Below are 12,637 nucleotides of genomic sequence, written 5' to 3'. Positions count from 1 at the left end.
ATCAGGGGACAGCAGGGCAGGCCCTATGAGGAGAGGCTACGGGACCTGAACCTGTTCAGCCTCCAAAAGAGAAGGCTGAGGGAGGATCTTGTGGCCTGTTATAAACCCGTCGGGGGGATCAGCAGGCATTGGAGGAGTCACTGTTAGGTTAGATATCAGGAGGCGCTACTTCACAGTCAGGGCGGCTAGTGTCTGGAACCAGCTTCCAAGAGAAGTGGTGCAGGCTCCTACTCTGGGGGTGTTTAAGAGGAGGTTAGATGAACATCTTGCTGGGGTCATTTGACCCCAGTATTCTTTCCTGACATGGCAGGGGGTCAGACTAGATGATCTACTCAGGTCCCTTCCAACCCTAGAAACTATGAAACATTTCCAGCATTGTCCAGATGCAGAGAACATGGAGCATGTGCATACCTACATGTCTTTTGCAGATGCAACCTGGTACTGTGAGGACACACTGCAATGGCAAAGGCAGCCTGTTAGCAGCATTCATGGCCAAAATAGCTATGGTGGTAGAAATAAATTGTCAGAAATTCTGTTGGTGACATTTTCTAGTGTAGACAAGGCCTATGTATTTCTATAGTGCCATAATAAGAAGGAGTAATGATTTCCACAATTGATTCAATTTTTGTTTTTCTCTTCAGGACGTTTCCAAGCAGCTGACCGCACTGAATTGATTAAAACCACAGAAAATATTGATGTATTTATGGATGTAAAGGCTTCATGGACCACCAAAGATGTAGCACTCTCAGTGCACCGGGGTTTCAGGTATCCGATAGTTCAACAGTTTGACATAAGAAAATGGGATTGTACTGTGGGACTCTTGCCTCGTTGGTGTGCACCTTCTTTCTACCTAGTAAACTTGAACCTGTTAGTTCTTTTGGGCAGTGTGACGGGCTCAGGCAATCCACTCAGGGTCTGACAGAGCCTCACAGTCAGACCTTCCTGCCCATGCCCCCCTGTCTCCCTTTTTACTCCTATCTCTCACCTGCCGTGACTTGATCTTTGGTTCTTTTAACTGGGGAGGCTGCCTCAGGAGGCTGGGGTAGCCTCTTTGAAGGTGTTTTTCCTTGATGTACAATCTTCCAGGCTTCTCCGCCTCAAACCCTACAGGGTGGGTTTCACCTTTAGGGCAACTCCAGTTGTGCCTTAGGGGGAATAATTGTGACCTTCAGCCATCCCTGTGGTCATACCCAGGTCTCACAGATGTTACTTAATGGTTGGAGGTGGGGCAGGGGGCCTCAGCTCCTCAAGCCTTGAACCTTTATTGGGATTCTGCCTTGTCTTCAGACCCTTTCCTCTAGCTTGGCCCTACTAGCCCCAGGTCCACTGTCCTGGACCTCAGCTTCTGAGCTGCTGGCCCCAAGCAGGTGCTTCCACCCTTCCTGGGCTCCTGTCTCCTGCACTCTGGGCCAGCCCTCAGAGTCCCTAATCCCAGGCCAGGCTGCTCTCACTATCTCTGCCCTTAGTCCTCTGGTCCATGAACCCAGGCTGGAATGCTTACTTATTCTACCCTCAATCCTCTGGTCCTTGAACCTGGGCCAGGCTGGTTGCTTTCTCAGCCCTCTAGTCCCTGACCGAGGCTAAGCTGCCTGATGCCGAGTGCCCTACCAGGTACCCCTCTATGGCCTCAATACCTCCCCCATTGCTACAACTCAGTTCTTAAGTGCTAAACAGACATAAATATCAGCATAACAGAAATATCTGCAAACTGCTTCCACAAAATCCTTTTCTACTCTGGGTCAGTACCCTACCCCAAGCTGTACTTCCCAGTGCTAAGCTCACTCTCCCTTGTGGGTAGCTTGGGTGTCCACAGGCCTTCTCCCTGCAGTCAGCTTCCCTGGGGGGCTTCTCTGTCTGCAGCATGCAAGGTCTGACTGCCTGCTGTGGCTCAGGCCCTGGGTTTATATGCCTCAGAGCCTTGCCCTCTTTCTGTCTTGTAGCTCCCCAACCACATGCGGGAGTGTCCCCTTTTAATTAAACTGTTCTTGCTGCTGCAGGCCCACATAACTAACTTAGCCTGCTGCCTCCTTTTAAAGTAACAGGAGCCTTCTGGCTCCTGTTACAGGCAGATTCAGCAATAGATGAATGCAGAACTGATAATCTAAAATTCTAATGATGAAGTGTAATCCTTCTCAGACAGCCCTCTAGCAGATTGCAGTACTTTTGGACTAAGAATGTCAGCTTCCAAGAAAAAAAAACCATTGTATTATTGTAGTCATGACAATCCAGGGAGAATGTGAGAAACGAAGTTTGGCAATACCTTTTGTTGAACAAACTATGTAATTGGGAAAGACGGTAGACAAGCTTTCAGACACAAAATGCTCTTCCTCATTTTACAGAACAAGCGCTCTATCAGAGATAGAGTTTATTCTGGACATTAAAATAAAATTATTTTGTGAGATGTTCAGCAGAGGAAGAGATGGAAGCTCGATAATTGGTACTTTTAAAACTGACCTGGACAAAGCACTAGAAAAAAATCTGCATTGTCAAGGTGATGGAGTGGATAATCTTGCAGGGCTTTTCCACATTTATGTTTTATGAGAATCTGAATCTTTACCTTTTGCTCAGTTTATTATCATAAAAGACTTTGCTAACATTGTCTTTTCAGGGTGATTGGCCTCTTTACTCATGGCTTCCTTGCTGGATATGCTGTGTGGAACATCATTGTAATTTACCTTTTAGCAGGAAGCCAGCTGTCTGCTCTCTCAAACCTACTACAACAATACAAGACTTTAGCATACCCTGCACAGTGTCTTTCTTACCTGTTGTTGACTATCAGTACAGTCTCAGCCTTTGACAGGTAAGATACCTGTGCATTTATGTAAACTGTATAATTTGAGTGCATTTTATTCTCCAAGTCATCTCTGTAATTATACATTTTTTTGCTCTGTGAGATTTCTTTAGCTTGGGATGTAATGTACTATTGGATATTTCTTAATTTGTTGCAGTTATTTTGTACTTTGTTTTACAGTTATAAAGAAACATTATATGAACTGTATGTGTGTGTGCGTGTGCAGACGTGTGCAGATACATATGCAGATACTGTTATTTTGGCACTAAGGGAACGTAGTGGATATATACAGAGGCATTTTGCAAATGTGGCTAATAAAGCAGTAAAGCACATCAAGGAGCCAATTACTCCATGCTTCAGTATCTGATAAAAGGTTTTCTTTATATTATTATATCCAGGACTGACTTGGCTAAAGTATCAGGAGCAGTGCGTGGCTTTCTTACCCTGGACCCAGCAGCAGTAGCCTCTTTTTGTGAGTATTCAACAGACTGCAGTGTTGTTCCATAGCAGAAAATTACTGAGTGTAGGTATCTTGGGATGCATTTTCAGTGCTGAGCTTCAATGGGAAATTTCCACTTCTGTTAATAGGATCTTCTTCCCTAATCATTCTCAAATCTACCCTGCTAAATTGGGGGGATGAGAATTTTTAATATTGTATAGCTTTCTGTAGAGTGAGTATTTGTGGGACTTCTGTACCTTTTCAGTCCTTTTTCTTTCCCTTTCATAATGCTACTTTCACCCTACTGAATGCAGCACACAGTGTTAGTAAAACAGAAATAGTGATATATCTCTTTGATGCGGACAGCAGGTTGCTAGTGCCCTTGGTCAGGATGGTAAAGTCCAGAGTTCAGAAGCTAGACTGAAGGTGCTGGGGATGAGTATTCAAGAGCAGGAAGAATGGGCTCATAAAACAGAGCACATTCTAAGGAGCTAGTGGAGTAGTAGGGAGACTGCATGGTAATGCTCATTGTTTTGGGATGAGACAATATGTTGTGTCCCACCCAGTGAATGTTTTCTAATTTCTTTCCATTACTTCCAGTGTACTTCACAGCTCTCATCTTGTCTTTGAGCCAGCAGATGACAAGTGACAGAATCAACCTTTACACACCACCTTCAGAGAATGGCAGCCTTTGGTAGGAAATCTGAACAGCATTACTTTTTTCCCCCTCTCAAATTGTTAATAGTGCCATATATCCTTGTAGGAATTCTTACAACATCAGTGGATTAACAAGGACATGTGTTATATATCTTAAACTGCCATTTCTGTTACTAAGCCTGTCCTAGTATTTTGGCATTTGAAACCTTAAACTGAGTCCCTGATGGCTTCAGAGAGAAATAAGATTGCTTGGCAGTGCCAAAGATTGGGTTCAGTCTGTCTTGCTGACCAAATGCACTCATTGTACTAAACAAAAATACAGGCTTGTTGGCTCTGTCTTGAGACATCAAATTCAGAAGCTATCTGAAGACATTTGTTTGTTGGTGGCCTGTCACATGAGAGGGCTGTTCATTTTGTTTCAATGTGCAGACAAATTAGGGAAGTGCCAATGTCTTTTCTTGAGAAGATTCTCTGTTCTGTCCAACAAGTGTCCTGACAAAGTCCATTGAATCTCTTTCATAGGAATATAGAACCAGAAGGGAGCTCCTGGGTCACAGTCCAGGTCTCTGTTATTGCAGGCATCACATCATGTAATCCTTTTCTTAAATTTATCAAGCTCCATCTCAGAAGCAGTTAGGGTTTTTGCCCTCACAACTCCGTGGCATGTTCCTTCCAGAACTTCACTGTTCAGATGGCTAGAAACCTACTCGTTTCCAGTGTAAATACATTTTTGATCAGTATATTACCCGTATGTTTGTGCCCACAGTGCCATTTAGGATAAATGGCTCTTCTCCCTTTTGACTATTTATCCCCTTCGTGGATTTCTAGACATCCTTCACTTCCCTAAGTGAAACAAACCAAACTTTTCCAGACTTCTCTCATATGGTAGGTTTTTTATTTCCATTATGATCCTAATTTCCCTCCATTGGATTTTCATTTACTATGTCAGGAATCCAGCTAAAACTCTCTTATTAAATCCAAAGGCCAGTAGTAGTTTAAAAAAAAATTGAGCAAGTATTCTAAAATAATGTAACAAGTAGCTGTATATTAGGTAACACTTTTACAGCACTAACTATTTTCTCACATACAGCATGCCCCTGAAAAAGACTGGAAAACACTGCTAAATACTAGTAACTGGGTGCATCTACATGTGCTGTCAGTGTGCAGCAGTAAACTCCAGAGCAATTCAAGCTGGAGTCAACTGCTTCCAGGTGCAGTGTCTACACATGCGCTCAGACCGCAGCAATTTGAGCCAGGGCAGAACAGCCCTGGGCTGGCAGGGGACACAGGGGGTCAGCTCCGAACTCAGCAGGGCTGACCAGGCAAAATTTGTTCCCAACAGTACTATCTTTTGGTGGAGTTAATTAATTTACTTTGTCCTAATACTGGTGCGTACCTGGTGCATGTGTAGATGGGGTGATGCTATACTGCAGAGCTCCTCAGTAAAGTGCATATGTAGAAACACCTACTGAGTAGCAGCCTTTGCACATGCTGGAGGAAAGGAAAAGTGTCCACAGCCAGTAGCTTAAGGAATTCCACCTGCAGCACTACAAAATTAATTTTGCTCCCCTACCTCTACAGAGTCAAAAACTGCTATTACCATATTTTCTCATTTATAATGCACACCCAAATTTCCAGCAGCTGGATTTTGGAGTGGAAAGGGTGTGTCTTGTATATGAGAAAATATAGTATTAACTAGCCAATTGCCAGTCAAGAATGACTGGGGGGCAGGGACACAGGCTTTGGGTCTGTCTGTGCTCCCCCACGCCCCCTCCAAATCCAGACCTGGTCCACCCGACCACGTCCACCTGCTTCCCCTCCTTCCCCTCTCTGCTTTCCTCCCAGCTGTTGGCAGGGCCCAGCGGCAGTGATGGCAGTGGTGGAGAGCCATCACCGTGCCCCTCCCTGCTGACTTTTGTAGGGGCCCGGTGGCAGTGGGGTGGTGCGCTGCCCACCATCATGGTGGTGCGGACGGAGTCCCACGTCTGGCCCTGCCCCTGCTTCTCATCTGGTCGGAGGAGGGGGCGAATGGGCCCACTTCCCCTACCCTTACCCCTGCTGTTTCTAGGCTGGGCCCATTCCCCCCCACTTGGGGCTGTTGTCAGGGCACAGCAGCGGGGCACCGCCACCATGCCTCCCCAGCTCCCCTCTATCTCTCCCCCTCCCTGCTGGCTTTTCTCAGGGCCCTGGCAACTCTGCATCCACCTGCATCTGGCCCCGCCCATGCTTTTCCTCTGGTTGAGGGAGGGAAGGAACAGAGAGGAAGGGAAAGGGCCCACTCCCCCCCTGCTCTGTCGCCACTGCTGCAGCCTCCCCCAATGCTCCATCCCATGTCCATGCCATGTCCAAATACTCTTGGAGCCCTCTCATTGTTTCAGTCAGCCAATCAGAGTGCGAATAAAGCGTTATGGACAGACAGACTGACTAAGGCTTTTATAATGTTAGAATGATCCCACCCACACAGTAAAATTCTTTTAAGCATTAGTGAGATACAGTAAAGCTAAGCCCAGGGCTTGGTGATGGCTCATGTTGGCATAGTTACAACATAGTTTTGTTGGCATTAGCAAAAAAACACTTTTTCATAGTACCTCTTATTCCCTTAGATTTTCCAATTAAATCATTATCTTTCAGAGACTTTGCCTCCCCAAAACTGGTCCGACATAGCCTGCAACACATCTATCTTTCCAAAACAGAAAAACTTTCTTTTTCATTGTTTGTTTGTTTGTTCTTGTTGAGCTTTCCTAGACTTAATAGAATCAACTGGTTTACATTTTTTGTTGCAAAAAAGTATTTATAAAAGTGAAAAGTTCTGTGAACTTCTCCTGTTTGTACTGAATGCATCTTTGTTTTTGTATGATGAGACAGAAGGAACAGAAATGTTCACATTGTATTTTATTTGTAGGTCATGTTGTCATTGACTTGCCTGCTAGCTTAGGTCTCTCTTAAGTTCCTTGTAGTCCTTGTTGGTCCTCTCTCACCTAAACAACTGTTTCATCGGCAGATTTTGCTGTTTCACTGCCTTTCCCCCTGTATGCTATGTTAGTAAACATATTAAAGAACCCAGGATTTAGTATGAAATCTTGAGGCACATTGTTAATTTTTAGCATGATGGAAACTGTATTTAATTTTCTTCTTATTTTTAGCTGTGTAACTAAGGAAAGAGCCTTTTTGCTGAAATCTGTAATTTAACATTTTGTACCACGTAGGGAGGGTCCCTGCTTTCATCATGCATTCTCCCCAGCAACTCCATTGAGCCCAGGACTTTTAGGGCATGATGAATGAAATGATTTTGTTTAGCATTTGATTTGATTCTTTGGTGTGTGTTTCACTGTAGAAGTGTTTATAACATTATGCATGCATCCATATAGCCTTCACTTATAATTATGTGTACTTTGCTCAGGATGGCAGATACTCTGGAACAGATTCTTCAGCCCTGGATTGTGGTGAATCTGGTAGTGGCTCTTTTAGTTGGGATGTCCTGGGTCATCTTATCTTACCAGCCAGATCTAGATCACAGTGAAGGTAAGGAACATTAGGCCCAGGAGAGGATTGGAGACTTGTGTGTTCCTTTATTTAGGCTTCACCAGTTCCATTTTTGTTCTGTCTTCAGAGCACAGAACAAAGCATATCATTACTATAATTAGTGATCAAAAACACAAAAAAAATTTGTTTTTTTTTTTTCTTCCTTCTCTGTCCATTGCTTTCCAAAGTGTTCACTTTTGGAATGAAATATCCATGTTTGGTCTCTGATGACTTGTTTTAAAATGTTTGAAGATATAATTGGTCATTTTTGCATGCTGTAAGAATGGAGAAAAATATTTGTGTTTTAAACAATAATATCTGACTGCTTGTATGCCCGAGCTGAGGGGAATTAAGCTGCGTTTTAAAATGTCTACCCTTTCCTCTGTGAAAGGAAAAATAGTTTTGATTAAACAATATTTCATCAAGCACTTGAAAATGATGTATTGTGCTTAAATGCTAGAAAATTCTTTTGCACTGTTTTATGGTCCCATTTTCCACAAGTGACCTAAGCTGAATACATGCAGGTAATAGTTTAGGGAACATGTTTTTCAGCATAATAGAAGGCTCTAAATTTTTCCTTAGAACTTCCTGTCTTCTATCCAGCAGCCTGGGTCTTTCCCTCCCATTCCATTACTGCTGTATTTGTTGTATGTTAACCAAATTATATACTGAAGTATATGTTTGCAAACTTTACATCCCAGAATGTACTGAAATCTCTTGACCTAAAGGAGCAGAAACCCAGACTAGGTGGTACTGCTGAGGGCAGCACACTGTTTTCTTTTCTCACTGGGAAGCAGATCCTAGAAGCTGGTATTCTAATATGCTGTGGTAGGGACTGGGACTAGTGCCCATTGGTACTGGTATCATGAGGCAGAGGTGGTTTAATTTCACCTTTAATCCTCCCAGTCCGCTGACTTAGTCATGGGGTATGTAGGTGTCATAAATTTTGATCATGTGCCAGACCATCACCTTAGATAGTAATTTGGAGACTTAGGACACCTTCGTATGGTTTTTTCAGATTACTTTCTAACAGTATTTAAGAACTTCTTGCACTGCAGTCACCTGCTCTACCTTATTCCCTCTTCTGGTATCATTTGCTTTTTTGAGTGGAGTAACAACTCAAAAATCTAGCTTGCAGTCTTTAAAATCTTTGGCTAAAAAGTAACATAGCATAGTATAATATTGCCTTCAGACTAAATGGGGGATCCTGCTACTGTGTGGGATTAATTGCCATCTGAAATAATTTATGCTGTGGTTTGGATTGCAACAGGTGCTGGGTGGAGATAGTGATGCATATGTGTTGGTATAAATCTTCAAAAGATGAGACAGTTCAGTGGAAAGCAGGAGAAAATATTCTTTAATAGTTTGTAGGCTTTTAAGTAGAAGGTCTTTAAAATTGTGTTCTTTTTCTTTTTCAGAACTGATGTTTCAGGATGAAGTAGAGGAATTTCCTCCCTTAGATAAAACCTCCAAAGTCCAGTCATAGTGCAGAAAATGCATCTTCAAATACACTAGCTATGACTGATGGTGTAATGCATTATGTATACTATACCTTTTATATATGTTTTTTACAAAGCAAAATTTGTATTTTTGTATAATGTACATATTTGTTATGGCAGATCTTTTATTTTAACTATGCTATTTTTTAAATTTACCAAGATACTTGAAAATAAGTCTATACAATTTTTATAATGCTTTTCTTTTCTTTTTTTTGATGAAGCAAAGTCTTTCTAGTGAATAGAGACAAAAGTAGCCCTGTAAACCTACTGCTGACATAGCCAGTGAAAGAGACTGATGGGATGCATCGACACATGCAATTTAATGCACTTATTGCTCTAGAGTTTATTGCTCATGGACATGCCATTTGAATGTATGGTCAGGACTGCAGCACACTGAGCCGGGTTGGAGCAGCCCAGGCTGGCAGGGGACCCTGGGGGGCTCATTGTGCTGCAGAGGGGCTGGCTGGGACATGAGGGTGCTTCAGCATAGGGCTAGCTGGCAGGCAGCCCGTGCGCCGAAGCTGCTCGTCCCCCTGCCAGCCAGGGCAGGGCATATACTTGTGCTGCTGTGAAGTAAGAAAACTTTTTTAGTACTTATTTATAAGTGTTGTCCTGCTGCAGAATGAATTAGTATACTCCAGGCTAATAGGGGCACCTGTGACCATAATTGTATTAAAAAATGTAGATTTCAGCTGTGTTAATAAGGTACTTGGTCTGTACATTTCTTAGTGGAGAATGTTTGGGGTTCTTTTTTCAGAGCAATTTTATGTTGCTTTGTGTTGCACTCAGCATGTTTTGGAAGACAGCTGGAAACTTGTTCCTAGGACTAGTAATAGAATAGTTCGTCTTTAAAAAAAAAAAAAAAAAAAAAAAATCCCAGGTATTTGAAAGGAAACACAAGCAAACCTTAGTGCCTATAGAAAAGTAGTGAGGTTGAAACTGGAAAGAAAAGCCTACTTCTGAAGAAAAAAATAAGGAAATGTTACACAATTTTTATATGTTATTTCATTAAAACTCTTTTTTTTGCATCATTTTATTAAATAAAATATGGACATGAGAGAATTTATAAAGGGAATGTAGTGGTCTAGGCACAGAATGGTCCAGAGGGGGTGTAGCGGTATGGATGCAACCTCCTTTCTAAACACATGACAGAAGGGGCAGCTGGGGGCCTAAATGAAATAATTCTACCTGAATTAAATGTAGGTGTTCCATTACTTTCGGCCACATCCTAAGGAATGTGTTCTGCTGCTGATAAATTTAACAACTTTGCTATTAGTGTTTGTGAACACTGCGTGGTCTCTTAAAAAAAAATCCATAGGATTAAGTTCATGGTTGTCCCTGTTTAGGTACACTACAGAGAAGTGCAGGACACCCTTCCCCGTAGGCATTAGTTACATTACAGGCAGCTGCAATACTTGCCTGCAAATGCTGGGGAAGATAGTGGCTAGTCTGAGCTGCAGAAGACATGCCCTTGGAATATAGCATGCTCCCCCTTTGCCCACTTACAAGCATATCTGGTGTTCAGGCCAGATACCTCTGTGACAGTGCAGCTGCTGCCCCTCACCATGCTATTTAGCATGACACTCTGTGCAGACATATTGGGTAAGGACCTACCAAATTCATGATTTTGTGATCTTTGTGGAAGTCATGAATTGGTAGTTCCCCAGTGAAAAAGTCCAGTCCCTGTGAAAAAGTACAGGGACCATGAAAAAGCAATATAATAGGGGGTGGGAGCTGCAAGCAGAGGTGGGAAGCCCTGGCATCCTGAAGCGGGGAAAGGAGGAGGGGGAGGTTCTCAGAGGAGTGCCCCCGCTCTAACCCCCCCACCTTGAGTGGCTGAGGGCCCTGGAAGTCTTGCCCCTTGCTGGACATTGACAGGTGGCCGCCTGTCAACTTCCAGGAAGAGGCGGGACTTCTAGGGTCTCTTGGCATATATACAGTCTACTTTGTTTAGTCCGTAACAGACATATCAGGCCTGTCTTTCAGAATTGCTGAACACCTGCTACATTGTGAGTAATAAGCTCCTTAGAAAACCTGATTGCTCTGTTGCCGCATCTGGGAAGCCTCAGCCTTTAGAGTGGTGTATTTCAATCTGTGGTCCACAGACCCCTGGTGGGGGGGGCGGTCCACAGGCTGTGTCTGAGGGGTCTGCAAAAGATGTCTAATGTCTATGTTCAATCAAAAGCATGTGACTACCCACACTTGCAATTCAGAGGGGTCTGCACCTCCATTTGAAATGTCCAAGGTGGTCTGCACCTCCATTTGAGATTTTTTAGGGGTCCGCAAATGAAAAGAGGTTGAAAACCACTGCTATAGAAAATAAATGGGGAGTTCTGAAAACTCAGAATAGCCATAGACATGTCATCACTGTTTCTAACAAATCTCAGGGACAAAAAGGGTGAAAAAGTGTACGGATAAAACCTGATTTAATTTTATAGCAACATTTCTGCTAACAGCTGGCCTTTCCCAGTTCCTCTTGGAAGGGCTGTGGCTAGTCAAAACATTGCCTGTGGTCCTTCTTTGCAAACTAATAGCCAGTGACTATCTTATCAAAGCCAATCTTCAAATCCAACTTGCCTTTCCAGTTTACATTTTTGGAAAGACCTGATATTGATGTATCTGTATGCCTACTCCTGTGTACTTGCATGTGTTCCTGTGAATATGTATTAAACTCAGATTAGCTTGAGTTGAGCCAGGGATCTCTTATTAGCCTTTTAAATGTGCACAGGTGTCAGCTCTCCTTTTGGCTGATTTAGGATTTTGCTAAAACCAGTTTCCATTGAGACTCCCCCGTTTAACTGTGGTTTAAATGAGACCTTTCTTTCTCGTTAACTCTTAAACCAGTTCAAGACAGGTTTGAGAAGCAGCCTTTTATTGAAGAGGGGAAAAAAGGTGAAATGGCCTTAATTGAAACACTGGGGGGGGGGGGTCCCAGTTGTAGGGGAGGACCGGGTTTTCCTGCTGTCTTGCTGTGTTCAGTGCGAAATGCTGCGCCCACCCACGTTGATGCCAAGCGCCGGGAAGGGTTGTTAAAACCAGCATGAAGAAGTGACTGGGCGGACTACTGAAGCGATGGCTAAAACGTCTGCCCGTCGTGGCTGTGCGGTGCTTTCCACAGCAAGAGCGCGCACGGGGCGCAGCGGGCAGCGCAAGTCCCGAAAGCGCCGCGCCGGGCTCCGGGCCGTGACGTCACGCGCGCCAACGGGCGCTGGAACGCGGCCCCCAACTGCCGCGCGGGGAGGAGGCGGCTGCGGCCCGGCCCGGCCATGCCGGACTCGGGGACCAAGGAGGGCAACTCCAGGCTGTCGGCCTTCCTGACCAGCTCCTTGGAGTCCGTGCAGCGCTGGACCAGGCTGCCCTATGGCAGCAAAGAACAGGCATGGTCCCTGCTGAAGGGGTGGGGGAAGTGCTGGGCAGCAGATGAAGCGGGGAGCAAGGCGTGGTGGGGAGCAGCAGGGAAGGCCGCGGGCCTTTAGGTCTCCCCTCCCACAGTAACGCAAGTCACTGGTGAGTCCTGCAAGGAATTTAGACTGGCTGCAATGTGCAAAGTAATTGCCATGCCGTGCAAAGGTCCACCTTGCTACCCAACCAGCCACGAAGTTAGTGCTTAACAGCAGAGGTGATCGTAGCAGAGTGCGGGGCCCAGACATAGCTGGTGAGCAGCGGGGCCCAGGCCAGCGACCCCATTCCCCCCCAGCTGGGACAGCTCTGCTTGACAGTGTGTGGCAA

At 44.4% G+C, this 12,637-nt stretch overlaps 1 protein-coding gene across 1 annotated transcript in view; it reads left to right on the top strand.

The window, feature by feature from the left end:
• TMEM237 (transmembrane protein 237) overlaps positions 1-9,153 on the top strand; it is a gene marked incomplete at its 5' end in the record, with an annotated part of 34,635 nt that extends 25,482 nt beyond the window's left edge. The window contains 6 exons of the mRNA XM_019553502.1: positions 642-765; positions 2,609-2,800; positions 3,190-3,263; positions 3,831-3,924; positions 7,288-7,409; positions 8,828-9,153. Of these exons, the coding sequence (XP_019409047.1) occupies positions 642-765; positions 2,609-2,800; positions 3,190-3,263; positions 3,831-3,924; positions 7,288-7,409; positions 8,828-8,895 (674 nt within the window). The remainder of the gene's footprint in view (positions 1-641; positions 766-2,608; positions 2,801-3,189; positions 3,264-3,830; positions 3,925-7,287; positions 7,410-8,827) is intronic.
• Between the last annotated feature and the right edge of the window lie 3,484 nt (positions 9,154-12,637).

This window comes from Crocodylus porosus, unplaced genomic scaffold, assembly GCF_001723895.1.
Source record: "Crocodylus porosus isolate Cpor-Errol unplaced genomic scaffold, CroPor_comp1, whole genome shotgun sequence".
In the NCBI taxonomy this organism is placed as follows: Eukaryota; Metazoa; Chordata; order Crocodylia; family Crocodylidae; genus Crocodylus; species Crocodylus porosus.
Note: the sequence above shows the minus strand (reverse complement) of the source record. Positions and strands in the feature narration are given on the sequence as shown.